This window comes from Capra hircus, unplaced genomic scaffold, assembly GCF_001704415.2.
Source record: "Capra hircus breed San Clemente unplaced genomic scaffold, ASM170441v1, whole genome shotgun sequence".
Taxonomy (NCBI): Eukaryota; Metazoa; Chordata; class Mammalia; order Artiodactyla; family Bovidae; genus Capra; species Capra hircus.
This window is the reverse complement of record NW_017189554.1, coordinates 13,683-41,630: the sequence shown is the minus strand read 5'-3', so window position 1 is coordinate 41,630 and position 27,948 is coordinate 13,683. Positions and strand designations below refer to the sequence as shown.

Here is a 27,948-nt window from a genome sequence, read left to right as displayed (position 1 = left end):
CTGCGTCCCAGTTTCTTTTTATTTATTTATTTTTTGTTTTTTTTTTTCTTTCTTATTTTTTTAAGTATGGAAGCTCAAGTATAAGATGTAGATTTTTTTTAAGCTTTACAAAAAAACAAAATAAAACAAAAACTCCTTTTGCATTCCATAAAAATTGACAGAAAAGCACCTGGCGAGAGGAGCAGGGCGGCCCGCAGGCCCCGCCCCCACCGCGGGCCGAGCTGAGGGCCACCTCTCCTTTCTCCCAGAGCTGTCCCCTGTCCCCCGCCGGCCCCCAGCCCCAAGCAACTCCCAAACACACGTGGAATCAGATTTCCAGTTTTTCTTCTATCTTTCACACACCACAGTTATTTCATAAAATTTTTTTGTTTTACATTTTTTACACCAATGTAACAAAAAGGTGGGAGGGGAGGGCGGCAGACAGACAGTGTATTTTATGCCGATAAATGGGTGGGGGGGGGCCGGGGCGGACAGAAAACGCGGTCTCTATGGGAATCCCGAGCTGTGGTAGCAAAACGTGGTGGGGGAAGGAGGCCTCCGAGACCAGGGGGGTTTACCGGGTTTATTCTCGGGAGAGATGGCGCTGCGGCGGCGGTGCGAGTTGTTGTGTGGCCTGTCGGGGAGGGAGGGACGAGGCAGGGAGCAGGAAACGAGTGTCTAAGAAAGGAGCCTGACAGCGCACGGCGTCTCCGGTCAGTGGGGAGCAGAGGCTTTTAACACTGCTGCTTTCTCTTCAAAGCCTCCACCAGGTCGTTCTTAAGAGCTTCTTGTTTTGATTTGTCTGCAAAAGTCTGCACAGACCTGTGGGGTGGAGGGGGGAGGGAAGAATCGTCATGAGCAGGCAGAAGCGGAAAGGAAAAGAGGGTGAGAGCGGCCATGCGGTGCGTCCGGGGTGGGGGGGCCGGGCGCCCCTCCACCCACGTCGCCTCTAGGAGCGGAGCTGCAAGCCGTGCGCGAAGGTCGGAGGGTGCGGAGGGGCCCAGAGCCGGAGGCTGGCCCCTCAGCACCTCACCGGGCCCTGCAGGGGAGGCCACGGCCCAGCCCTGCCCCAGGCTGGCTGTGAGCTGGACTCTGGGCACACGTCACAACATGGGCCTGAACCACAAGTGGCTTCCGGGTCAACTCCTGGATTTGTGGGGAAACGCTCATGTGAGTGCGCGGACACAGGGGTTAGACGAGGTGAGCAACAGCTAAGCTTTGTGGACATTGTGTCATCTGCTGTTTATAAGTGATTCCCAAGCACACTTCACTCTCACAAGCATCACAGAGGAGTCCGAGCATTAGTCCCAATTTACAGATGAGGAAACTGAGGCTCTGAGAAATGCTGCTGGCAATGACCTTAGTGACCCTGGTCAAGGCTCCCCAATGTACAGGCTAACCAGGGGCTTGTTAAACTATGTACAGCCTTTATAGCAGTCTCAAGGCAGTGGAGAGCAAGGGCGGCAGGCTGCCTGGCAGGACCACGGTGGAGCCACAGGAACCTCAAGCTTGACACGCGCTGGCTGTGAAGCCGCACAGGAAGCAGAGACCAGACAATAACCCCTCAGCCAGTGCCAAACGGGGCTTAAGTACAATGAGGTAGGACCAGGAGCATCCATATGAAATGCTGGCTACTGAGTCCTGGGAACACCATGGGAAGTGCCCTCAGAAGGTAAAGAGGGTGGCAGAGACAAGACTCTCAGAGAGTCTGTGTACAGCTAAAAAGCTTCCCATGAGAAATGCTGGCATTTCGGCTGATGCTGTGGGACACACTCTTCTGAGCGCTCGCTCTGCTCTGCGGCAGCTCCCACAGCCTCCTGGCTGGAGCCATGCTGGCTCCTCCGGGAGAGGCACGCCAGGCCTGGGCTGCACCCAGCACCCCCACCCCCACCCCCGACAAGGAGAAATGTCCAGACGGAGGACTGGTAAGGGACAGAAGGTTAGGCCAGAGCAGCTGGAGGCGGGAAGGGAGAGCGCTTGTTCAGGGAAAGGAGCTCAGGAAGGTCATGGCCAAGCCACCAGGAACCAGTGTCTGCAGGAGGCTCTGTGTGTGTGTCTCAGACAGAAGTCGCCAGGCTGGGCAGCAGGGGATGGGGGCGCGGGGGTCCCATATCCCCACAGGGCCTGGCCAAGGGGAGGGGTCCAGAAGATTCTAGACCCACCCTGGAAGCGGAGGGCCTGGGGAGAACTGTACTGTATGGCGCGCTTTTAAAGGCAGGGAGACAACCCAGGCCCGACGCCGGCGCACCCAGACCAGACGGCTGCAGCCACAGCAGAGGAGCCCCTGGTTGCACAAGGGCCGCCCCCCGAGCCTCTTCTGGGCTGGGGCCCCGTGTCCAGCTCCCGGGCCTGGGAGGAAGCCCCTACTCCCAGGCTCTGCAGCCCTGCTCAGCTCGGCTTCCCCCCTCCTCTCTGGGGGTGCTGCCGGCTTTTCACATCCATATCCATCACACGTTCAAGTCATGTTCTTGGGTGTCGTCCACAAGCAAGACTTTCCCCTCTGTCAAGCGTAAGGCATTTAGGAGGATGGGTGCAGTTCATTGGGGGCGGAGGGCGGTGCTGGTCCCGGCGGCTCCAGGGGCACCTGGTCTGGGGGCACCAGGCCTGGCTCAGACATTACAGCCCCACTCCGGGCTTCCCTGGTGGCTCAGACATTAAAAATCTGCCTGCAGTGTGGGACAGCTGGGCTCCATCCCTGGGTCAGGAAGATCCCCCGGAGGAGGGAATCTTCACCCACTCCAGTATTCTTGCCTGGAGAATTCCATGGACAGCGGAGCCTGACAGGCTACAATCCACGGGGTCGCAGAGTCGGAGACGACTGGGCAACCAGCAGAGGGCTCTTAAGCGACCCAGCTCTGCGTCCCACTCTTAGACTCAGGGCAGTACACCTCAGATCAGCTGACCCAGGCAACTGCCCCCCGAAAAGGGATCTTTTCGAGCTTCTGGGGTCCTTGGTGGAAAGGTGGCAAAGCTCCGGCTGCACAGAGCAGACAGAGAGGCCGCCCCAGCCTCCGGCGAAGCAGGCAGCCCCTGGGAGCGGCGCGGGCGACCGTGACCCTGGCCCGCCGGCCTGCCCCACACGCAGCCCTGCCCGGAGCGCCAAGCACACACACCGCACACGTGATTCGGGCCCTGTTACGCAGGGCGAAGTCGGCAGTTACGGGGCGGCTCCTGGCCGAGCAGACATGGGTTAGTGGTGTTTAAGGGGCTGGCAGGGTCTCGGCGGGCTGGTGAGTCCTGTTTAGTGGGGCGGCGCTCAGGCCTCTCAGGCAGGGTACCTGGAGCGGCTTAGTTATCGGGCTGGATGTGGGTCTGGCGCTGCGTCAGCACTTGGGAAAGCTCCCTCTGCAGCTGCAGGAACTTGGGGTTGTCGGGGATAACGTCAACAGATCTACAGAGAGCGCGCAGAGTGAGGGCTGTGGAGGAGCCCCAGCGCGGAGGAAGCGGGGGCCGCGGGCAGGAGAGGGGGCGTCCCTGGGGCGCAGCCGCTCAGGGCTGTGGGCGTCAGGGCCGTGGGGCTCGGGGGGGGGGGTGGTTGTGGCTCTCGGGGGCCCGCCCAGCCCCGGCAGGCTCTCTGCGGCTCCCCTTGGTTCTCCAGCCGTTGCCTGGGATGGTGCAGGCCGACGGGCGTGTCTGGTGTGTCTGATGACGCAGGGGCCCCAGGCCGGGAAGCTCTGAGCAGAGAGGACTCCCCAGGCCCCGGGCTCAACAGCCAGAGGAGAGCAATGCTGCGTGGGGTGAGCAGGGGAGTAAAGCCAGGGGCTAGACCAGGCTCCCCACAGACAGGGAATCAGAAAGGCAAGTCCAGAGCGGGCGCCACCCTTACAGCTGTCTGAGAGAGACTGAACTGCCTCCCCTAGGCGGACTCAAACCAGGGCCACCCCAGGCCACTTCCTGCCACTGCCCAGCCTAGAGGGGTCTGTCCACAGGGGGCCTGCAGGGCCGGGGGCCAAGGCCAGGCCACGAGCCCCTGGACTCGCAGGATGGCGACGAGACTCAGACCCCATCCTCCCTGCCTCGGGCCCCCACCCAGCTCCTGGACGGGCGGGACGCCCCCGAGAGGAGTCCCTGCTCTAAGGTCACAGAGCTCGGGGTGGCAGGGGCTGCCTGAGACCCCAGGCTGGGACTCCAAGGCCGGGGCTTTCTCCCCCGCAGCCTCCACTGCCCTCCGTGACCGGGAGGACCCGGGGAGCCCCTGCGCCTCCCTCAGCTTTCGCTGAAGAACCGTGGGAACAAGGCGTGGGGGGACTGGGGGTGGGGCCCTCTGCAGAAAGCAGCGGGCCGGGGCTCTCTCTGGGGGATGCTCCGCTGCCCGAAGCCCAGCCAACTGGGGGCCGTGCAACCTGCTGCGTCTTAGGGTCAGACCTGGGGGTCCTCAGGCCCCAGGGCCGGCAGCTACACGGAGAATCTTCAGGCAGGACTTGGCCCACGGGACCGAGAGGTGGCTGCAGGCAGGAGGGCACGAGGGCCGTGAAGGCGGACGGTCCCCAGGAGACAAATGGAGGAGCTCGGCACGCACGTCTACCCTGAGGACCAGTCCTGCGTGCGGGGCTTTAGCTCGAAAACCTGCATTACCGACCCTGTCAGGCGGGCACTTCGGCCCTGGTTTGCAGAGGAGACTGGCCCCAGGCAGTGGAGCTGCTGAGCGGTGACCTCGGCCCACAACCCCCACCTCCCGGGCCCCACAGCCTGAGCTCCTGGGCGCGTTACCTCAGCCCGTTGACGATGTCCTTTGTCTTCCCAAAGTAGATCTCGTTCAGCGTACTTCTGATTTTATTCTCCATGTCCTGGAAGGGAGGCGGCCAGTCAGGGGCGCGGTCGGGAGGCGCCCGCCCCACGGGCACCCTGCAGTCCCCGCGGCGGCCACACGGGGGTGCGCGGGAGCCCCCGGCCAGGGCCTGACCTGCTGTTAGTGCGGGAGACGCCGGAGCCCTCCCGTGGGCTCCGGGACAACTCTGCAGAGCAACCCCTTTTTCTGGAGGGCATGGGGAAGGGGGTTGCCGAGGGCTGGCTGTGGAGGCGGGGCAGGGCTGAGGGCTTCCCGCGCTGAGTCCTCTGGGGGCAGCAGAGGAGGGGCCTCTGGCCCTGAGCCCGGCTCAGAAGGCACAGAAGACACCAGGCGGGGCCCGGAAACGGGCGTCGTGCTGCTGGAAGCTGGCGGGAAGCTGCCCGGGAAGCCCCGGGGGAGGCGGCCGCTCACCTCGACCAGGCGCCCGATGTTGGCTATGTGTGGAGAGCAGTCGCTCACGGTCTCATCCTTCTCCATCTGCAAGGGAACGGGAACACGGCTGAGTCAGAGCGCTGGGCGGGGGCGGCTGCCGGGCTGCACAGAACCTGATGTCCTGGCCGTGGGAAGCCCGGCACGAGGGTCACAGGCCTGTCTCCGGGGGCATCTCCGGCTCCACAACACAGCCTCCCCGGCTCCACGGCAGGAGGGCACTCGCGGGGCTTCGGGCCGTGATGTCACGGTGAGCCTCTAAGGTGCCTGCCAGCGGCGGCCGTGCCTGGTAGCTACAGAGGGAGGGGTAGGGGGGGCAACAGCCTGGGTGTCAGACAGGGGACCCCAGGCTCAGGCCGAAGGGGCGACTCGCCCAAAGTCACACCCGCGGGGAAGGCAGAGCCCGGGTCACTGCCATGCCCGCTTCCCAGCCTGTGTTCCGTTTACTCCTGCTGAAGGCGCGGCCCCTCCTGGGGAGTGCGTGGCCAGAAAAGGACGCGCACCATCCACCACCTACAGCTACGAAAGCCCTGCAGGAGAGCCTCCGCTTAGCCGTCTGGTGGCCCAGCTCTTGCCTTCCTCTCTGCCACGCCTGTCGAGGGGGCACAGCTCTTTTCTCCCGACTTCCTGTCACTCATCCCAGCATTCTTCTTCTCAAATAATTCTCTCAGAGGCCCTCCGCTATTTTCCAAATTGTCCAAACCAATGACTTTTTTGAACTCGTCTCTTTAGTATCTAACAACGTAGATGGTCCTTCTGCAGGGACGATGGGGGCTCTGGAGGAGAGGTGCCCAGCAAGTTGGTTTTGGCCCAGGGATGAGCCCTCTGAGGGCCAGACAGGAAAGGGGAGAAGGCAACGAGGCCCCTGACGTGAACGCCGAGTCACGGCACGACACCACGACTGCCCGCACTTCCTCCCCATGTTCGGGGCTTATTCTCTCCACGATCACACATCCTTTCAGGGCAGATGCAGCTGTGACGCTCACGGGCACCGAGCGGACCACTAGGCGCCCGATGCCGCCCACCCCGACCGGCGCCTGACTGCAGTCACTGTCGCTGAGGAAACAGACCCTGGAGGTGCCCGAGAGACAGGACGCAGAGACAGGAGCCGGGTCAGGGAGGCGAGAGTGCAGGAGGAACTCAGATCAGTGAGAGAGCAGAGTGGAGGTGGACGGCTAACCACCTTCAGAGCCGGGGAACAGGGCAGGATGGACGCCTGCGCTGGACGGCAGTCTGTGCAGAGGCTTTAAAGGCCTCCGTCGCCTCACTGGGTTTGACCTCTCTTACTGATGAATTTCAGGGTGACTTCTAGGCTGGGAAGGGTACAACACACCCAGTTAAGAGGGAGACAGAGCTGGAAGCAGGTGGTGATAGTAGAGAAACAGATCGTTTAAAATGATTAGGCTTCAGGGCCAGACAAATCTGACTCCAAGACACAGACCTCCCTGAAAAGCTAGAGGATGCTTCAGAGGTACCAGAACTCTGCAGAGGGCGGAGGCTGACCCCACTTTCATGACAGAAGGCAAACACTGGCCTGACGCTGATCCAGGCCACAACTTTTGGTGGGACTAGTAAAAAAAAAAGCCATCTGCCGGCGCGTTTTCAAATCAGATGCTCCAGGAGCCAGTGCAGGCTGGCTGTGGACACGACCCACCGTGAGAGTCTCCATTTTCTGGCGGTGACGGGGATGCTGGGCTGAGGAACACAGGCTCCTCGAGAGCGCGTCCCTGTGGCAGCTTCCCACCCAGGATCCCGCGGCTCTCGCTGGACCACAGCCCGCCGGCTCCCCGGGGCCTCCCGCAGGATTCCCTGCTCTGCCCTGGGTCTGTCTGTCTGTGCAGGACCTAAGGGAAGGCGCATAGGGTTCGTGGGGTGGGCCACCGGCGTCAAGCATGGAGGTGATGGACGGGTTGCTCCCAGACAGAGGCACAGGTCGGTGGCGGAGCACAGAGCTTCCGGCCCTCGGTCTGTCTGCCCCTCCTCAGGACCACCACGCACCCGAGGAAGCAGGCGGGCAAACATCACAGAGCCTGTCCAGATGACAGCCCTGCTGGACCTTCCGCTGCAGTGCGCCTGCGTGCACCCGGGCAAACGCAGACCACATACTTTGGCTCAGACGTTACTCTCACTGAGAGCAACATGGGGAACAGGTCCAGCAGAGAGACCTGTGGGTTCTGGGTGATTTCCCTTGACAAGAATACGAGATGCCTGCTAGGACGGCGTTCGTGCACCTTTCGGGATCAAAATGAAACTGTTCCTGGTGCCCAGGTCAGGGGCCGCGTGCCCACCCCCTTCCCTGATGGAGCTGCAGGGCCCCCTCTCGGCCCGGCCCCATTGGCACGGCCGGGTGCAGTCTGGGTTTCAGAGAGCCATGGACACGCTCTTCGGTGTCCATGGTCTGCATGCCCTGAGCCCAAGAAATGGGAAAGCACGTGGGCGTTTCAGGCCAGGAGGAGGAGGACACAGGAGGTCGTGGCCACGCTCTGAAACCTGCTGCCTGGCAGAGCGGTCCAGTGACGCCCGTCACTGCCGAGGGTGGAGGAGCTGTCACAGCGCCTGCTCACACAGCCAGGAGCTCCGGGTCCCCAGAGGGGTCCCCGGAGGAACAGGCGGCCCCGTGTCACGACGCTACAAGCTGGGGAGGGGGGAAACCAGAGTGGAGTGACGGTCTGGAAGCCAAGTCCTCGCCTTCCAAAGCTAGGATGCCAAGTCTCTGAGAGGGAAGATGCCTGGCTCTGAGCAGACTGCTCTGCGGAGGGCTGGCCAAGCCGGAGAGGGGGTGAGATGCCAGCAGGACCAGCTGCTCTGCCCCGCCCCTGGGCCCTGAGCCCCCCAGGCACTCTAGCCAAGGGTCCCGGGGAGACTCGATCTTCAGAGATTCCAGGGGTCCCCACAAAGCAGGGGGTGTGCATGCTCGTGAACGCCACCACTTCAAGCACGAGAAGCGCCCCCGCCGGGCAGAGTCACAGCATCTGTGAGATGCGCTCGGCCCTGGCGGCTGGAGCGCGTGCACACGTACGCAACAGGGGCCAGAACCCCGCCTGCCGGGGGGAGGACGGAGGCTGCCCACCCAATCCTGAAAGGTAATCTCGACACCAACACGCTGTCACCCAGGGTTCTCTCCTCCCCCAGGGAGAAGGCTCCTGTGCCTGGCCTGATGGCCGCTCAGAGCTGCTCTTCTGGGCAAGGAGAGGCCTGGGGCTCTGGCCCAAGTGAATTACGTCCTCCCACAAATCAGTTTCCCCAGCTCCGCACGGCCGGTGGATCCCTGGCACGCCCAGGGAAGCATGGAGGCGGTGAGCTCAATGAGCATCCCACCTTAAATGAGCACCTATCACCCAGAGCTGAGGCCAGGACCGGAGGCAAAGGGCTCAGGGCCGTGGGGTCAGTGAAGCCCCATCGGGTGTTGGACAGCTTAGGCATCATCTCTGCTTCAGAATCGGAGCTGTCTTCCCACAAAGGGAGAGGCTGGCACTGCCAAGGCTCTCAGAAGTCGAGAGGCCTGGGCAGGGGCATGAGCCTTCTCTGGGAGCAGACAAACTCTCCGGGAGGACCCAAGGGGCTGCGAAGCTCGAGGCCAGAAATCTGACCCCAAGGCAAAGGCCCAGCAGGGGCCCGGGGAAGGGAAGGAAGAGGGTGGGCTGGGAGGGGGACAGGGGCCTGGCACACACACGTGTTTCCACAGCCCCCCTGCTGACTCCCTCCACACCTGGTCAGGGTCAGCTCACTGGCAGTGCTGACCCACCAAAAACAAAGCTATTTTTGCAACGTGGATATTATTACATCTCATAAAAGCAGCTGCCAGAGGAAAACATTTTTATGGGCTGTGGTCGCACAGATGTTCCACAAGGTGGTTCCAGCCGAGTCTGAAGTCAGAGCCCAGCTTGCCCACCCCCGTCCGGTACCCCCGGCTCCCCTCTGTGGCCGGGAGACGCGGAGGACACGGGCCTGTTTAGAAAGCAGGCTGTTTTCCTCAAAAGGGAAAACGTGAGCAGAGTGCCGAGCAGCGCTTCTCCGGGGCCCTGTGGGAAGCCAGCCTGGCAGGCGGCTCCCATTCTGCAGCCCCGGGGCCAGGCCTCGGCCTGGAAAGGCCTCCATCTCCTTGCTGCTGCCGTGCTTGGGGTGAGCCAACACCCGCCCCGGGCCGCGAGTGGCGCCGGGCTCCACGGCTACACAGTTCCCAGGATTCGCCTCAGGCCGGCTCCAGGTCAGCCTGGGGCTGGAGACCAGGGCCTGGCACGCTGGCAAGCGGAAGATAGTGGTTGGACAGCCTCGCAGCAGAGCTTCCGTCCACCCAGTTCAGGAAAAATTTAATAGAGCCTAGCCTGCATGGTACATGGTACCAGCACCAACAGCTACTATTTTATTTACCAGGCAGAACCTGTGCCTCAAGGCGGCTTTTATTTCTGCTCTAACAGTTTCCAAAGGGGCGTTATGGGCTCACTGGTAAAAATGCTGAACTTCAGAGAAGGGAAGTGGTTTGTCCAGGTCACACAGCTGGAAGGAGAATGGGCTGGGATTGGGACGACAGCCTGGATGATTCCAAAACCTGTTTTCTTCCAGGAGACTTCTCCATTTGCTCAACCTCATCCATGCTCCTTACAGGAAAAATCAAGGCCAGACCGCAATGCAGGGCTCAGACATTCCAAGCGGCTCCGTCCCTGCCCTGCCTGCCTCCCTGTCCCTGCCCTCCCTCAGATCTCCACTCCACTCCTGCCCGACCTTCCTGGTGGGGCACAGCACAGGGCGGCAGCCTCATGCTGGCTCGCCCCCTGGACCAAGCCGGGGCCGTTCCACCCCAGGTCACCCGACCTGCACGGGGGTGCCCCCAGAACCCACACCGTGAAGCCTCTCTACCCCGAACCTGGGAGCCTCAGAGAACAGGGACCAGCTGTAGCTGGGCCTCCCCCAGGAGAAGGCCCTCCCTGAACCACCCCCGGCCTGGTGCGGACCCGGCCTCCCCACATCTGCAAGGGAGGCCACGGGCCTCTGCCCGGCCCGAGCGCCCAGCAAGGGTCGAAGCGGGTTTCCGGGCCTCGACCCACAGGCAGGGGCGCCAGCTGGAGCCTCACTGCGTGCAGACGCCGCGCGGGGAGCAAGGGACTGGCCTCACCTCCCCGCCCCACGAGACATTCCACCCTTGTTGTTAAATATTTAGGATCTGAGGGAAAAAAAAAATCAAACACACATCTGCAGGGCCCGGCCCATGGGTTTCCTTCCAGAGACCCGTGGTCCCGCCTTTTCCCACGTCCCGCTGACACACAGCAGTGACCTCGCGGTGCGGCATCCTCGGGTGTGCTGGTGCTCGGCCGGCGGCCTTCCCGCGGGGGCCTGGGGGCCAGCGTCTGCCCTCGCCCCAACAAGGTCGGGCTGTGAGAGCCCCTGTGAAGACCACCCCCACTTGCTTCCCACGGCCCCACGGCTACAGGGACTTGCCAAAACATCGTGTCCGCTCTGTCTTCCAGGGATGTGTGGCCCTAAGGGACGCCCTTCGGTGAGGAGGAAACAAAGGTGGGGCTGAGGCGGCGGGGGCAGGCGCCGTCATCTGAGCATCCCCACTGCTGGTGGGTCGGCCAGGCGGGCGCGCTCACCGAGAGGAAAGACAGTCCACGCAAGCAGCTCCTACTGTCCACACCGAGCAAGGAGGGCACGGAGGCAAAGCCCGAGGAGCCAAGGAAAGGGGCCCTCGGGGACCGGGGGGGTGGGGCGGCAAATGCCGCCAAGGCCGAGCCGGGGCCAGGCACCAGGAGACTTAGACCCTCATCTCCCAGCAGAGGGGCCCGGGCTCGATCCCCAGTCAGGGACCCAGACTCCATGTGCCACAGCTGCAGGCCGCGCACCCACTGCTAAGACCTGGCCCGGCCTGTCACTCAAGACAGGCGAGGGAAGCGGGAACGCTGGGGAGCCTGGGGTCACCTCAGGAAGGGCAGCCCAGGCCGGTATGGCTGTGGCGTGGCCAGGATGTGCTGGCGGCCCTCGAACCGGCTGGCGGCCCTCGAACCGGCTGGCGGCTCCTGACCCCTGGGGCCAGGGCGGCAGGGGCTCAGCACCGAGGCCCCGGGGAGACGGGGCCCTCCCTCCACACACCCAGCGTCAGCAGCTGCAGCCTCACAGAGGTACTCATGCCAGGGAAGAGCCCTCTGACCCCAGGGCACACACCTTGTGGGGGTCACCCCAAGATCCTCCTTGTATTTCCTGCCGTGACGCCCCTTCACTGACCCGCTGGCCACAGGCCAGACGCCCTGGCCCCTGGCCACCCCTCTCCTGGGCGGGTCTAACGGCCCCCTCCTGCCAACCCAGCCTCCACTCCATGCACAGAGCCACCTTTTGAAGATACACATCTGATCGGTCGACTGCTTAAAAATCTTAAAGGCCTCCTCACTGCTTCCGGCGGTGAAGGTATCTCCTGTGGTCAACCTGGTTCCTACAAGAGACACCCAAAGGGCAGCACGGCTGAGCGCGGCCCAGGGAGGCCTGGCCCCTCCAGGGGCCTCTGCAGGTGTGGCCCACTCGCCCACGGCCGCTGCCCCCCCGAGTCCCTGGGTGCCCACGGGGCAGCGTCCTGTCTACACTGAGCCAACTGCTCAACGCACGAGTGTGCAATGCTCACCGAGCATCTCACGAATACCAGGCGCGGGGACAGGTTAAGACCAAAAGATGCACATGGCAGAACGCAGCCTTTTCCCGTTTTCCTAAGGGGCAAATCTGGGTTCACGTCCCAGCTCTGCCCGCCACTTCGTTAAGTCACCACGGGGCAAACTACTGAAGAGCCGGAACCCCAGTTTCCTGCTAAGTGATGCTATGCTGTCCACAACCTGACCCGTGGAGACAGCCCACGCCACCCCAGTGTCCACCCTATTGCTGATCCGCTCGGCTTTCCTGGAACCCCCTGGCTTCCCGTCCAAGAGAACCAGAGGCGTTTCCCCCAAGGTTCACCCGGGACAAACAGCTAAACCCACAACTCTCATTTCCCCGTTTGCGCAGAAACTACGCATCATTAACTTAGATTTCATCTGTCACCCTTGTGGCCTCCCGGGCCCGCCTCCTGCAGTTACTTACATTGGAAACCAGCCCCGGCTTTAACGGGCCGCGAGGATGATGACAGAAGCCTGAGTTTCCTCATTAGAGCCGAGAGCACAAGGCAATCCACACAGGCCCGCGGCCCGGCCCGGCGCGCTGAGGACAGCCTCTCATCGGGCCAGCGTTTGGCTTGGCAGCAGGCGCCGTGCACGGCAAGCCGGAACCAGGCCCTGGCCGTGGGCTGACAGCTCTGATTTAAACTATTAGGAAGGCTGGGGATTAAATATTTGTCCAGGTCACTGTAAACTGGGTGGAATTATAAACAGTTCAGAGCGGTAAGTGATGCAGGAAGCCGTCTCCGGATACGGATTTAGGATTTTCCAGCACTCCTCGGGTGGCAGGGTGGGGGGAGCCAGCTGCCTGGGGGTTCCATTGCCCCACCTCATCAGTGCCTCCTGGAAAACAAGGGTCTGTTTCCTTGGGGAAGGATGGGCTCTGCCCAGCAAGCACTTGCCTTGGTTCTGGGAGGGTTTGGAGACAGCCCTGCCCTGAGGCCAGAGAAGGGGACCCCTGAGACCCCCTGTGGCTCCAGGCAGGTTCTCTGTGCCTGAGGCTCCGACCCCCAGTGCAGGCACGGGCCTTGCACCGCTTCTGTTCAAGAGCATGGAGACGCTCCTGCGACTGCAACGCAAGTGCAGGTAAGTTGCCAAGGCGAAGAGCTGACTCGCGGAAAAGACGCTGACGCTGGGGGGACTGGGGGCAGGGGGAGAAGGGACGGCCCAGGGTGAGACGGCTGGATAGCATTGCCGCCTCGATGGACGCGAGTCTGAGTGAGCTCCGGGAGTTGGTGATGGACAGGGAAGCCTGGCGTGCTGCACTTCACGGGGTCGCAAAGAGTCGGACACGACTGAGCGACTGAACTGAACTGGAGGTCAAGAGTGACGGGACATATGTATACCTATGGCTGATTCATGGTGAGATATGGAAGAAACCTGGAGAAGGAACTGGCAGCCCGCTCCAGAATTCTTGCCTGGAGGGTCCCATGGACAAAGGAGCCTGGCGGGCTACAGTTCAAGGAGTTGTAAACCGTTGGGCACGACTGAGCAACTAACACAGAAACGCACAGAAGAAACCACTGCAATGTTGTTAGGTAATTATCCTCTAATTTAAAATATACTCAATAAGTTAAAAAAACAAAAGTTACTAAGGGATGTTCCTGGTGGCACAGAGCACAAGGATCCACCTGCCGGCGTAGGGTGCACAGGCTCTATCCCTGGCCCGGGAAGGTTCCACACGCCTCTGAGCTACTAAGCCCGCGGGCTGCAATGACTGGAGCCAGGGTGCCCAGAACGCGGGCTTTGCAGCGAGAGGGGCCAGCGCGTGGGACACCTGTGCGCCCAAGAGCAGGCGGTCCAGCCCGCTGCAGCTAGAAAAAGCTCGTGCGCAGCGATGAAGCCCTCAGAACTAACCAAGTCCCCAACTGACAATTTCCGCCACATTAAAAAACATTCAATGGCTATTAAAAGTATAATTATTTTACTGAAAAAAAAAAAAAATCTTGATATTAAAAGGGATCCTCATGGAGTTCCAGGCTGAAGACGTGAACAGATGTTTTCAGGGCCGCTGCAGGGCTGCCAGCCCGGCTTCCCCGAGGCCTGCGCGTCCTCTCCTGTTACACAGAGGCACCACCGGCCCGGGCAAAGGCCTCCCCAAGGGATGGCCTGTTACGAGTCCTAAACGCGGACTCTTGAGCAAGGGTCGGGAACTCGCTTAGCAGCTTAAGGCGGCACATAAAAAAAGCGGGAGCTGAAGGCTGCTCTAGGGGAGGGGCACCTCGTGGTCCAAGCTCCTGGTTCACCTGACACACGCTCAGAAGGGACGCCTTGGAGACGAGCTGCTCACGACAACCTGAGCCAGAGACAGGAGAGAGAAAGGCTCACAGCAGCTGTGATGCTGTGGCTCGTGAGGAACACGCACTTGGTCATTCGGACGACCCAAACCCACTCCTCATTGGCCTCTGGCCTTCATCCACGGCTCCTGGCTCACAGGTCCCGAAACCCCTGGAGTTTCCTGAGTGAGAGCAGCAATGGCAGCATCTCTTACGATATTCGGGCGCGTCTGCAGTTCATGACATCAATCGCTTCGCGGACATAGAGGGGAAACAAGTGCCCTGTCACTCACAACAAGCTCTTTCCACCACGACTGGGTTTCTGTGAACACGGTGAGTTTTGGAAACCACTTCAGGATGGGGCCTGGTCACCAGGGGCACCAATCACAAATGGAGGGGTGGGACTTTAGTCCCTCTCCTGGTTTCCAGGCAGTCGGGGGAGAAGGGCTGGAGGTCAAATCAATCACCCATGAGTTAAATCAATCACGCCTTTGTCAGGGAGTCTCTGTGTGTGTGTGAGCTGCTCAGTCGTATCAGACTCTTTGTGACGCCATGGACTGTAGCCCTCAGGCTCCTCTGTCCGTGGAAGTCTCCTGGCAAGAATACTGGCATGGATTGTCATTCCCTTCTCTAGGATCTTCCCGACCCAGGGATCAAACCCTGGTCTCCCGCATTGCAGGCAGATTCTTTACCGTCTGAGTCACCAGGGAAGCCCAAGGAAGTCTCCGTGAAACCCCACGAAAGATGGGAATCAGAGAGCTTCCAGGCTGAGAAACCAACTGACTTCCAGGTGCCACCATGCAGGGCCCCAAAACTCCATCAGGACAGCAGACCTTGCTTGAGACCTCACCCTGTGGATCTCTTCATCTGGCTGTTGATCTGAAATGTTTAAACGTCTGCTGCAATAAATCTGCAGGCTAATGAGTAAATGGGTTTCTCTGGGTTCGGTGAGCAACTCTAATAAATTAATGGACCCCAAGGAAGGGTCGTGGGGACCTCTGATGTGTAGCCAGTAGCTCAGAAGCGCAGGTGACAACCTGGACTCGCCACTGGAGTCTGAAGGTGTGTCTCGGGGGGGCGGGCAGGCTGCCGTTTGGGACTGAACCCAGGATGCGCAGCCTGGCACTGTCTCCAGGTAGAGTGATGTGCAGGACACTCTCCTGGGGTCGCACAATGGTTGTTGGTGGCATGGGGCGTCACCCCCACCCCTGCCAAGATGGCACTGGGTGTGGAACCCAGAAAAGTAGCATCTGTCAAATGTTAATGGGCACGTAAATTACTTGGAGACTGTTATGAAATGGGGGTCTCAGTTTGGTAGGTCAGGGCGGGGCCCTCGCTCTCTGGATCTATGCCCAGCTCTGTGGTCCACGGCGCTGATGCAGGGGCTGGACTGCGGGCAGAAAGGTGCCACTGAGCTGCAGAGGACGAGCCTCTCGGCGAGCCTGCCTGCCCCGCCAGGCTTGCAGGACCACAGCGACCGGAAACAGAGCAGAGCAAGGCTTCTCGCAACATCCAAGGAGCCTGAGGTGCAGGGATGCGCTGAGTCCTGAGGATGAGGAGGGTGAGGCCAAGCCTGCAGCCACCTGGTCCCAGCACGGCCAGGAGCCGGCTGGGCAACGGCAGGCGGCATTCAGCCACAGGCAGCTCAAACAGCATCTGTTTGGAAATGTGAAGTCTGCTTAGGTGGTGAATGAGAACCGAACCAGCTCACCCTAAAGACCGGCACCCCTCTACCGAAGTCTCTGACAGCCATCCCGGAGAGCTCCGAGCTTGGCTGCGAATGACTACGAAGACAGACTCATTCATCTGAGTTAATGTGTGGGAACAGAGCCGGAAGGAACAACGAACCCAGGGATGATGGGAACCGAGACACAACCTATCTGTCATGGGCAGAAGGGACAGAGTCCAGAACGCGGGTCCACAGGGAAAACCTCGTTTTAAGCAAGATCAACCACACAGAAACAGAACGGGAAATCCCTGGACCGTCAATAGTTCACGGGAAAGAGGCGGGAGCAGGGGCGCCAGCCCAGCCAACCGCACGCCTGCGGGGCGCCCGCCAAGCGGCAGGGGACCCACCCTGGAGAGCAGGTTCTCTCCTGATGCCACTTCCTGCAGAGGCTGACATGAAGGAAGTGGGCTACCCCCCAGGGCCGCGCGCCCCGGGGTGCCACCAAGGAGGGCGGCACAGGGTGTCCCGTCGGGTTGGGAGATGCCTTCTGAACTCCTCTAACGTGCAGACGCTGTGCCTCACGCAGGCTGTGGACTGCTCTAGCCAGACACGTTCGTTTTCTTTCTGAATGAGGTGAACAGACACTCTGGGGTCTGGAGAGTGCCCTGCTTGGGTTTGGAGTGGACGATGCTGCTGACTGTCATTCCCTTGTGACCCCGCGTCCCTGGGGCACTGCTGGGGGTGGGGGGGCCGGAGCGGAGCAGAGAGGAGATGTGACCACGAGGCAGCTGCGGGGGGAGGCTGGTAACTGGTTCGGAGACTGAAGCAGGCTCTCCTCCTCCTTCTGAAGCCCTGCAGCTTCCAGCTCAGCCGCTTCTCTCCTTCTGGGGACTCTGACAGCCACCCCCGAGCGGCCTGGTGCTCAGACCGCCTGGCCGCCAGCACTGCTCACGCTGCCCACACCGACCCCCCGCAAAACTATGAAAAGCTGCCCGATTTCACTTCAGGAAACTGACTCCCCCGTTCGTCTAACTCCACCCACGGGTAGTTACGTGACCCCGGCCCCTGGAAGTGATTCTGTTCTGGACAAGCAGCCCGAGCCAGCAGGGAGACGCTCTCCCCTAGGATGGCCAGAGGCCACCAGGCGCCCCCATGCAGAGATTTGGGGTCCCGCCCACATCACGTGTGTCTTAGACCCCGCTGGGCTGGACGACGATGGGACTACACAAGTACGTGAGCTGACTTGTTCCCGTTTCTGCTTAAGCTGGTTTTTACTTCTGCCACCTGCGGGCAGAAGTCACAATTAAGAAATGAATCCATTTGAAAATGTAACCAGCAGCATGTCCCAAACATCACAGGAGCATCTTACCACAAATACCTTGACCCAAGGGAAAAAAATCTCCCGAGACTGAGTCTCAGCAATCACCCACAGGCCTGCGGGGGGACCCCATTAGTCACAGAGGCCGCCCCTGGACCCTGTGGGGGCGGCTGCCCAAACATCTCCACACACCTCCACACACGGCCAGTGCTGGGGCTGGCCTGGGCACTGCCCACTCACCCTACCTGTCTGGTAAGGCTGCCTCCGAGGTTCATGGTGCCAGAGCCGGATTTGTTGGTTTGCAGCCACAGCATCACCGTGGAGGTCAGCTTGTAGTGGGCGGTGCGACCACTGGACTTCTCCTGCAGGACGAGACAGAGATCAGAACCTCGCGTGTGACCCTGAGCTGAGCCCCAAGGGGCCCCTGAATTCAGGTCATTCGAGCCTTCCCTTCCTAAGGCCTCACCGTGACGTGACCTTCTAAAGACCCCAAACGGCTCTTAAATTTAGGGCTGAATCTGCAGCCGTGTACCCCCGTCCTCCGGGGATCTTTTTCATCCGCGACGACTGCACTCCCGCCTTGCCTCTGTCCACGTGGCCGTGGGCACTCGCAGGAAGCAGCAGGTTTGCACGGCACAGCGCCCCTCACTGCTCAGCGCCCCCTCACCACTCAGCACCCCTCACCGCTCAGCACCCCCGGGTGGCCGCGGGGGAGCCTCACCTGCACCTCCACCACGTGGATGGAGTCCCAGCAGCCCTTGATCTTCTTGGAGCCGTCCCCAGCCTTCTTGATGAGGATCACGCCAGCAAAACCATGGTCCAGGTCCCAGAGGTAGACAGACGAGACACCACCTTCAAAATACCTGCAGGAAGCAGGCCCACGTCTTGTTTGAACGTTAAGCCCATCAAGCTGCAGATTACCGCCCCAGGTCCCGGAGGGGGCGCGCTGGCCCAGAGGCGTCTGGACGTCCGTCCGGGTTTACAGGCCCTCCCTATGGGGGCACCACGGGTGGTTCGCGGCTGGGTCCTGCGCGTCTGCTGGGCAGGGGAGAGGGTACTGCGCCCTCTGGGGCCGGGGAGCGGGTCACAGAAGGAGCACAGAGCGAGGAGTCCTGAGCTGACTGAGCTGGAGCTGCCCCCGACACTAGCTCTGCGGCCTCTGCCCAGCTGGCTCAACGCCACCAGGCTTCACATCACTCTCAGAAGAAGGGTCCACTAACGTGTGTGACGTCTAACAGACACTCAACAGGGCTCACTACTACTGAGTCGTTACAGTCTGATATTCCTATCTTTGGGGATGGTTACTTTACAGGTAAAAAAGAAGAGGGGGAAAAAAAATACCCACAGCAACATCGGCCCAGACTCCTCCCGCTGAGAGCAGATAGGGCTCTCCTCCCCTCCGGGATGCTCCAGGGCCTGCACACCCCTGGGGTCTATGGGTCTTTCAGAGCACCGGCTGCGACAATGAGGCTGGAACTCAGCCTCCTCTGCAGGTCTGCGACAATACTGAATTAGAGCTCCTGCTGCTGCTGCTGCTGCTGCTGCTGCTGCTGCTGCTGCTGCGTCGCTTCAGTCGTGCGACCCCAGAGACGGCAGCCTACCAGGCCCCCCCGTCCCTGGGATCCTCCAGGCAAGAACACTGGAGTGGGTTGCCATTTCCTTCTCCAATGCATGAAAGTGAAAAGTGAAAGTGAAGTCGCTCAGTCGTGTCCGACTCTTAGCGACCCCATGGACTGCAGCCCACCAGGCTCCTCCATCCATGGGATTTTCCAGGCAAGAGTACTGGAGTGGGACGCCACTGCCTTCTCCGATCAGAGCTACTAATTCAGCTCAAATGCAAGAGGCTAAGAGAAGGCCAGAAGAGCCAAGAAAATCAGGAGAGGATCCCAAGTCCAAGGGCACCAGGCAGCGGCTGTGCATGCAGGTCTGAGGGACGCGGGAAGCAGAGGCTAAGTGCAGCGCCTCCTAACCAAGACCCGGGAAGAGCTCAGCTCTGGCGGCTCACGCATCCTCTCCTGGGAAGTCTGCGGCCTCTCTGACCCCAATTAACCCCGTGTGGGCGGTGTGGCAGGCACGTTCCAGGTCCCTCCAGCAGGGCCTGGGCCACGCACGGCCTCAGACGCAACGGCAGGGCAGGCGCCGAAACGTGGGCGGGGCGTCAGGCCGACGGGGGTCCCCATCCCGGCCCGCCAGTCAGCATCTGCGCCGTGCGCCTACCCACCCAACGACGGCTCACCCACAGCCACGGCCTCGGGCTCCCACGACACAAGGACGCTGTCTACTCTACAGGACTGTTCAGAGATAAAGACAATATGCGAGGACTTCCCCGGCGGTCCCGTGGGTGAGAACCCACCTGCCAACACAGGAGATACGGGTTCAATGCCTGGTCCAGGAAGATGACCTGGCTCCTCCCACGAGCCGCAGGAGAACTAAGCCCGAGCTCCCCAACTACCAAGCCCACGGGCCCCGGGGCCTGGGGGCCGGAGCAGCCACTGCAGTGAGAAGCAGCACACCAGAGAGAAGCCTCTGCGCGCTGCAGCTAGAGAGAGCCCAGGGCATCCGCGCGCTGCAGCTAGAGAGAGCCCGGGGCTGCAGCTAGAGAGAGCCCAGGGCATCCGCGCGCTGCAGCTAGAGAGAGCCCGGGCTGCAGCTAGAGAGAGCCCAGGCATCCGCGCGCTGCAGCTAGAGAGAGCCCGGGGCTGCAGCTAGAGAGAGCCCAGGGCATCCGCGCGCTGCAGCTAGAGAGAGCCCGGGGCTGCAGCTAGAGAGAGCCCAGGGCATCCGCGCGCTGCAGCTAGAGAGAGCCCAGGGCATCCGCGCGCTGCAGCTAGAGAGAGCCCAGGGCATCCGCGCGCTGCAGCTAGAGAGAGCCCGGGGCTGCAGCTAGAGAGAGCCCGGGGCTGCAGCTAGAGAGAGCCCAGGGTATCCGCGCGCTGCAGCTAGAGAGAGCCCAGGGCATCCGCGCGCTGCAGCTAGAGAGAGCCCGGGGCTGCAGCTAGAGAGAGCCCAGGGCATCCGCGCGCTGCAGCTAGAGAGAGCCCGGGGCTGCAGCTAGAGAGCCCAGGGCATCCGCGCGCTGCAGCTAGAGAGAGCCCGGGGCTGCAGCTAGAGAGAGCCCGGGGCAGCAACAAGACCCAGCACGGCCAAAAACAGGAGGAGGCACCAACCAAAGACGGCCTCAGCAACAAGTGAGGAAAGCAAGCGTCTCTGTGAATCATGCCTCGATGACGGTGTTACATAACCGCAATATAAATGGTAAACAGTGCTCTTTAGAGAATGCATGTGATGGGTGTGCAAGAACTCTGTACTCTTGCCTGGATAACTTTGCTATAAATCTGAAACTCTTTCAGACTGAACGTTTTTGCACAGAGGCCCCAGCGTGCGATCCACGCCAGGGTGAAACCAGGAGACCAGCAGATGGAAGAGGCAGGCGCCCCGTGCTGCTGAGCTGCAGGCCCCCACCCCACCGCTTGGGCCCAGCGCAGCCCCCTGGGCTGGGTGCCCGCGGCTCCCCAGAGCCCGCCCTGCCAGGACCCCCAGGCAGGCACTCCCATGCTGCAGGCCCTGGGGTGGCCCGGTCCCCCCGCTCAGGCCCAGCGCGGCCCCCTGGGCTGGGTGCCTGCAGCTCCCCAGAGATCACCCTGCCAGGGCCCCTCAGGCAGGCTGCCCCTGCCGCTCATCCTGTGCTACCCACACATCTGTCAGCTTAGACTCATGGCTTCGTGTCCCCTGGCGAGCCGACCGCGAGGAGGGGACTGACGGCAGGAGGACATTTGGGGTGCCGGCCCCCGGGCTGAATGTCAGTCAGAAGACCGAGGCTGGGGCGGACTCCGGCTCCAGGCCAGGGCGGCAGTGCAGGGAAAGCGTGGGAGAAGGGAGAGAGCTGCTTGGGGGGCCCAGTGACCTCCAGGAAACCGGCCGGCGCCGGGCACTCGGGGACCCCTCTCAGCATGGCTCTCTCCCTTGTTCTAGGTCTCTCTCTGAACCCAGAGAGGGTAAGGCTTCTGGCTCAGAGCCCGAGATGCCTCCTCCGCCCACAGGGCCACCTGGATCTGGCCCGGCCTGCAGCGGGCTGGGTGCACACAGGGCCCCCCTGGATTGCCCGGCCCTCATGCAGGCGGGCAGAAGGCACGTCTTTCCAGGGCCCTGCCCGCTCGCTCTCCTGGGTTTTACCCCCTCCCCCCCACCGCATCCACCAGGAAGCAGAGCAGCGCCATTGGGCAGGAGTGGGCAGCCCACAGCAGACCTGCCGACACCCGTCCTGGCGGGACAGGCGGCTGGCTTCCAACGCACAGTTTCCCTTCTTGTCTGCATGTCGGGAGAGCAGCCCCACATCAAAAGGGAAAAAAATGACACCTTTTAAAATGTGGCTTTTCCGGTGCATAGCCTCTGGCCTCACCTGCCCCCCAGACCAGAGTGCTGTTTTCCGTGCTGGGGCTCGGGGCAGGGCAGGGCAGGCCATGCTGGGAGGGAGCCGGCTGAGGGCCTGGCAGATTGATAGCCCTCGCCCACATCACCCAGCGAGCGGTTCAGAAGCACCAGGCGGTCTGTGGTCAAGCCCTCAGTCCCCTCCCTGGGATCCCTGTTTTCTTCCAGCGGCGTCTGACACGGAAGGCGGAACCGGCTGCTCCTACTCCCGGCTCCCCCTGGGGGCAGCGTCTCCCTGGCGTCTCCACTGCCCCGTGGGCCACCCTGGCCAGGGCCCTTTATGTTCACGACTTGGGGACACACGAGGGCAGGGCAAGCTCGAGTCTGGTCTCATGGGGTTACTATTCTTTCCTCCAAATTAAAAAAAAATAATAATCGTTACAACACTGTTCTATGAAAGAGAAATTTAACATCTAGCCCCCAACACCATAAATCAACGTTTCCCATAAACCTTATTTTTCCAAACCCTGCTCCGGTCTACGTCCAGACGCTTGTTTGCATGTAACTGGAGGCACAGCAAGGGGACTGCGCTGGGCGTGGCTTTTCCCCAACTCGGCCGGAGTCACGCGTACCTTCGGGGGCCACGTGACCGCCAGAACTGGTTTTAACAGCGGGGACAGTATTATGGTGGGTGGTGTCCGAATTTACGGTCCCTCTGACTTTTGATAAAGCAGTGATGGCAGCTGCACCCCAGGGGCCACGGTTCCTCGTGCACTCAAGCTCGGACTCGCATTCCACTCCGCCTAAAGGGACCTCCGGGGACGTGTGTGGCTGCAAGTCTCGACCTGACGCTCGAAGGCAGAAGGCGCAGGGATGAGGGAGCAGGCAGGGCTGGCCACTGGGGGAAGGTGCCTGCGGGCACAGACAGCCCGCGCCCCGCGGTTTATGGCCCAGCTCTGAGCGCGAAGCATTAATTAAAGAAGGGACCTCAACAGGTTTTCGGAAACTCATTCCTACCTACCTTACTTTGATCATAATGACATGAAACGGGGGAGAAAAAAAATAATTTTTATGTGGTTCACATTTATGAGTTTTTACATAAAGGCTTTTGTGGGTATTTTAAGAATGTGCTAAAATGTTGTCTGAAACCACATAAAGCCATCTGAGGAGCCACCCGCCAGAACTAACAGCACGCACATGGAAGCACTTTAACCGGCCTTTGTATATTTAATGAGTCAAATAGTATTAATATTGTTTAAATGCTAGCATGCCATTTCAACAAGGCGGCTCCGCCATCGCCGGGGACGTGAATGGGGTTCGCCTGGCGGTCTGTGCTCTGACCTGGCTCCGTTGGGGACACTGGGGACCCCGTCACAGGATCGCGGCCACAGCCCCGCTGAGCTGGGCTCGACAGAAATGGTCCCCAGTCAAGTGGGCCGCCTGGGGAGCATCGTTAAAACGTGGATGCCCCAAACTGAACCCCTTGGGCGTCTCTCAGGCCTTCAGGGAGCGAGGGCTGAAACCCACACACGTGGTAAGGCTCAGTCAGTCGGCGGGGACACGGTGAAGAAGCCGCCGTGGAAAGATGGGCCAGGAAACCCCAGGCCCTTCAGATCCCAGGATCATCAGGAGTAGGGGATGGGAGAGCAGCCCAGACGGGCCCAGTAACGAGAGGAAAACGCAGCTTTGCAGTCCACTCGAGAGGGAGCGCCGTCAACCATGGGCTCCAGTCTCGGTGGCTTTCAAGACCGCCCCAAGCCAAGATGGACGTTTCTTAAGGCAAAGGTAGCCATGCAGAGCTCAGACAGCAGGGACTACGGTCAGGGGGCACTTGGGCTGGCTCTGTAAGTCCCACCGTCTGAAAATCACCATGCTGACTACAACCAGGTTTTATAAACCTCAAGAAGGCCGAGACCCCAGGAGCCGGGAGTCGTGGGCAAGCGCCCGGGTGGAGGGCCACCGACCTGCACAGCCAGCCGCGGTGGCGCGCCTGGGCGGGTGGCCTCTATCAGTGAGCCCCTGCACCCGGGTCAGTGGAGCACCCCGGGCGGCCGTGACTCCGTTCTCCCCAGAGAGCCATTCCTCCCCCTGAAACGCCCTCCTCCACTGGGCCAGAGTCAGGGTCGCACATACAGATTCTATGACCAGAAGTCTCCAACCTCGGGACTTCTGGGGAGGAGAAGAGAAAAGGGGAAAAATGTAATACTTCACTCTCAAAATGATCTCCTTCACCAAAGAAAGGAATGAGAAACAACCACCTATTCCGGCTCCCTGGGCTTTATGGGGTGTTTGAGGCTGAGGTGTGCATGGAGACGGGGATGGAAACTCGGCTCAGGAATCTGGGCCGTGACCCGCCTTGGCCAACACGGGGCCTCGCGTGTAACAGGAAAGGCAGGGCCGGACGGGCTTCGAGGCTGGCCTCCCTCCCTCCCGTCAAATCACCTCCTGGGAGCCGGGCTGGACTCAGCTCTAACGCAGAGGCCCCAGCAAGTGACGAACACACACCACGACCCGCACGCGAGAGCCACGGCCGGCACAGCTCTGCGGGCACAGGCCCTCCGGGGCTTCACTCCGACGTGTGGGCCTTCAGCCGGGAGCGGGCGAGACTGTGGGTCTCTGGCAGGGCGATGACCACCCCCCACCCTGGTCAGGGGAGGGGCCAGCACTAGGCCCCGCCCCCAGGAGCTGGGCTGAGCGCTGCACAAGCAGGCTTCCTTAAGGAAAGCCGGGAGGAACACGAGGGGCACGCGTGGGGTGCCTGTGTGGTGCGCTCATTCCTCAGAAACGCTGGCCCTGACGACGCTCCAGGATCTGGAGGCTGCGGGAGGGCTGGTGTGAGGGCGGCTCCGAGAGCCGTGGTGCAGCCTCCTAACCCCTCGTCACGTGCACTGGCTCACACCCTCCAGGGATGGTCGGTTCTGCCAGGGTTTTCAGAGCCCCTGCCCGCGGCCTCGGGACAGGTGTGTGGCAGAAACGCCTGCAGCACACACAGGCGCGGACGGGCGGACGGGCTCGGGCTCACGCTGCTGTGACGCCGGGCGCTCGGCAGGCACAGCTGGGCGGAGGCTGTGGCGCTCTACAGCCTCTTTACAAGGCTTGTGCTTCTGTCCAGGAAGAGGGATGACGAAGGCCTCGCTGGGAACAACGGCCCTCGGATCTGACCGCGCCCCCCGGGAGACGTGGACAGTCAAGGTCTTCCGGAGTTTCAGAGCCACTGCCCGAAGCCTGCCAGCCGTGTCATGGGGTTTGCGTACGTTATCTTAGAGTTAAGATCACGGACACCCAGGGAGAGAAAGGAACGCAGCCGGGTCACACAGCAGAGGAGGGGGAGCTGGCGGGGCCCCAGAGCCGCCGTGCCCTGTTCCACTGGCCTGGGTTCAGCCTGTGACGATGGACTCAAGTAAGCTCACCACCCCCACGCAGATGTTTCAAGGTGGGTGAGCAAAGTCAGGGCAGGGAGGAAGGGGTCTCCAGGAGTCAGGCGGCACTGAGCACCCCACACAGGGAACTCTGGAAAGGAGGGCCTTCCACTTGCAGGGGGTGGCAGGGGCTGCTGGCTGAGCCTCTGTGAGCCCACCGCCCTGGGCACCTGCACAGAACTGCTTCCCAGGGAGCCCGGGAGGACCAGGGAGGTTCACCGCCAGCGGGAGCAGATCCTCGCTTCACCCCAACACGCGCAGCCACGAAGCCCGACGCGCGACCCTGGAGGCGGCGGTCCCTGACGCTGACCGGGATCTGTCTATAAATGGAGTTGTTCTCTGCACGCTCCTGTTTTCCATTTAACTTTCTTCCAGCAGAAGACAATCAATGAGTGCTAAGGCACGCAGGCCCTGGGCACAGCCTCAGGACCAGGCAAAGGGGACCGAGTGGCCGGGCTGTCACTGGGCTCCAGGCTGGGAGCAGTGGGCGGCCGTCTGGACCCCACCTGCAGGGGCTCTGGGCACCTCCGCTGATGACCCCACCTCAGAAACTTACACACGAGAGCAGGAAGCACTCAGCTCCCCCCAGGGTGGACGGGCTTCCCCCCGCTTGCCTCCCACACAATCAGGGCAGTGCAGCTGAGGCGACCCTGACCTCCCTTAGCTGCTTCCTGCCCCTCACCCCAGCCCAGGTCCGCAGGCAGGGCGGGTTCTGAACGACCCTCCGATGGACGCGTGGCTGAAGACACAAAGAACGTATGTGGAAACTCAAACACTAACTACGCTGCCAATGTGCTCAGAGCCAAAGGTGGCGCCCCCCGCTCTAGCCCTCTGTCCCCACAGGACGGGATTCGCAGCAGGGGCAGCCGTGCCAGGGCCTCCACGCACAGAGAGGCCCTGCACCTCTGGGCAAAGCAGACGAATCCAAAGGGGCAGACGGCAAGGGTGAGGGCCAAGGCGGGCGGTCCAGGCCTCGCCTTCCCGAGAACTTTCCTGAACACTTCTGTGACGTCAGCTCACGCTGCTCACTGCTCCCACCCGTTTCCCACCTGGGTTCTCATTCTGGAGACCTGGGGAGCTTGGACCGGCCATCTCTGGGGGCGGGGAGGGGGGCGGACCCAGGGTAACCTCAGGCCACAGGAGCCACACAGGCAGACTAGGAGGAGCCCAGGTCAGGGCCTGCCTCCCCAGCCTGCAAAGCCTTGGGGGTCAGCAGAGGCCGTGCAGTGAGCACTGTCCAGTGCACTCCAGGACCCGCAGCCCCTCCCCTGCGTGCAGAGGACGGCACCCCGGCCACGCCGCACGGGGGCCTCTGCAGCTCTCTCCACCCTTCGGCCCTGGCGGCCTGCGCTCTCCCGCCTCACCTGCACGCCCCTCGGCTCAGAGAAGCCCGCCCGCTCCTCCTGGTCTGGGTACACAGCCTGGCCTGGCTACCCATGACCACCTGAGGCTCCATGATTCGCCAGGAGGACTCACTGGACTCAGAAGAGCCGTGCTCATGGCCCCGAGTCACTCCAGGGAAAGGAGACAGCAGAGGCCGTGGAGGAAACCAGGGGTGGGCTCCCGGCACCAAGCCGCGTGGAGTGCCCTCAGTTCCCAGCGACGGGCAGCGGAGCCCCCAGAGTCTCAACACCCACGGCTCTTCCTGGTGAGCCTCTGCCTTGTACACAGGCTCTGGGAGGGAGGCTGCAGCTCTGCACAAACCACGGTGTCTACGGGACAGTCTCCGCACCGTGACCATTCCTATCAGGGAGAACAGGAAGCCCCCAAGTCCAGGTTCCCGGAGGCCAGCCCAGGGCCACCCTGCGGGGAGCGTGGCCTCTGGGTGTGATGCTGGGGTGCCCCCTGCGACAGGGACGCTGCTCCGGGCCCCCACGGCCCCGCTGTAGGCGTGCCCCCGCCGCAGTGCCCGCTTTCTGGCCTTCGTTGGTGCTTCCCAAGCGAGCCCTTCATGCCTCAGTTCACTCCGCGCCCTGGGACCCCTCGCCCGGGTGGCACCCGCACCGCTGAGAGCACCACAGGGTCTCGGGAAACACCGGAGGCTCGGCCACAAGGACTGCCTCCCGTCACGGCACACGGCGACCACTGCAGCCCGCTGCTGAGGCAGACCTCCTTGCGGCCTCGCTGAGTGCTGGCCGGGCCCCACCGGAGCCTGCAGCCTCCTGAGCGCGGCCCGCTGTCCTGCGTCTGGGGAGGAGCACCGCCCCACAGCCACAACCGCAAATACACCCGACCCAGGACCGCACACACGGGACTGCTGCCCAACGAGGATGGTTCCGTTACCCTCGAGGGGACACAGGGAGCCTTGGGAGGGGAACAGCACCCCCCACCAAGAAGGCCATGGCTCACTGAGAGACAAGGAGACAGAGGCTCAGCAAGCGGACCCCTGGCCCACCGTCAGCAAGCAAGGACACAACAGAGGACTGAGGCCCGGCCTCCTCCACAGCACAGCTCCTGCCCGCTCTGCAGCCTGACCCAGACACAGTCCTGGGGTCACAGCCAGCTCCTGGGAGGTATCTGGGCCCACCCACCCTGTTACCTGCTTCCCAGACTTCTGCTGGGCTTTCCCGGTGGCTCGAGTGCTAAAGAGCCCGCCCGCCATTGCAGGAGACACAAGAGACGCAGGTGTGACCCTGGGTCGGGAAGACCCCCTGGAGGAGGGCACGGCCACCCACCCCAGCGTTCTTGCCCGGAGAACCCCATGGACAGAGGAGCCTGGCAGGCTGCAGCCCCTGAGGCCACAGGGTCGGACTGAGTGAGCACACGCACGCACACGCCTGCTACTCCTGCTCCACTGGCAAGCCTCCCGCTGCCACCTACGAGTCCCATCGGGACAGACACAAGCTCCTGGCCCAACGCTCACGTCCCAGGAAGAGGTGGCCCCTCGGAGCCCAGGGTGCGAGGTCTCAGTTTTGAGGACACAAGAAACCTGGGCAACTTTTTCCTTACACGCCCCTGGAAGTCCTGCACTTGCCAGCTGGTGTTGCTCAAGCACCATCTGACGGAGGCACGGGGGATGGAAGGGAGGCAGCAAGGAGCGGAAACAGCCACAACTGTAACGCGGGCCCC

The 27,948-nt window shown here is 61.9% G+C and overlaps 1 protein-coding gene across 1 annotated transcript; it reads right to left on the bottom strand.

Annotated features, from left to right (window-relative positions):
- Positions 1–37: 37 nt before the first annotated feature.
- Positions 38–27,481, bottom strand: LOC102169433. The gene is made up of 10 exons (XM_018044453.1): positions 27,419–27,481; positions 26,867–27,066; positions 24,483–24,685; positions 19,329–19,445; positions 17,814–18,073; positions 17,338–17,454; positions 5,180–5,245; positions 4,690–4,766; positions 3,258–3,370; positions 38–801 (listed from the first exon to the last, which is right to left on the bottom strand). The coding sequence occupies exons 1-9, from the start codon at positions 27,479–27,481 to the stop codon at positions 3,268–3,270; spliced, it is 1,206 nt and encodes a 401-aa protein (XP_017899942.1). The 3' UTR covers positions 38–801; positions 3,258–3,267.
- Between the last annotated feature and the right edge of the window lie 467 nt (positions 27,482–27,948).

Excerpts from the sequence above, each read along its gene's own strand:
- LOC102169433 (XM_018044453.1), bottom strand. The coding sequence starts at position 27,481 with ATGGCGGGCGGGCTCTTTAGCACTCGAGCCACCGGGAAAGCCCAGCAG. Across the intron at positions 27,067-27,418 it reads AGCAGAAGTCTGGGAAGCAG|ACGCAGGACAGCGGGCCGCG; the intron begins GTAACAGGGTGG and ends GCTCCTCCCCAG. Across the intron at positions 19,446-24,482 it reads GCGCCCGGCGTCACAGCAGC|GTGGGTTCTCACCCACGGGA; the intron begins GTGAGCCCGAGC and ends CTGTGTTGGCAG.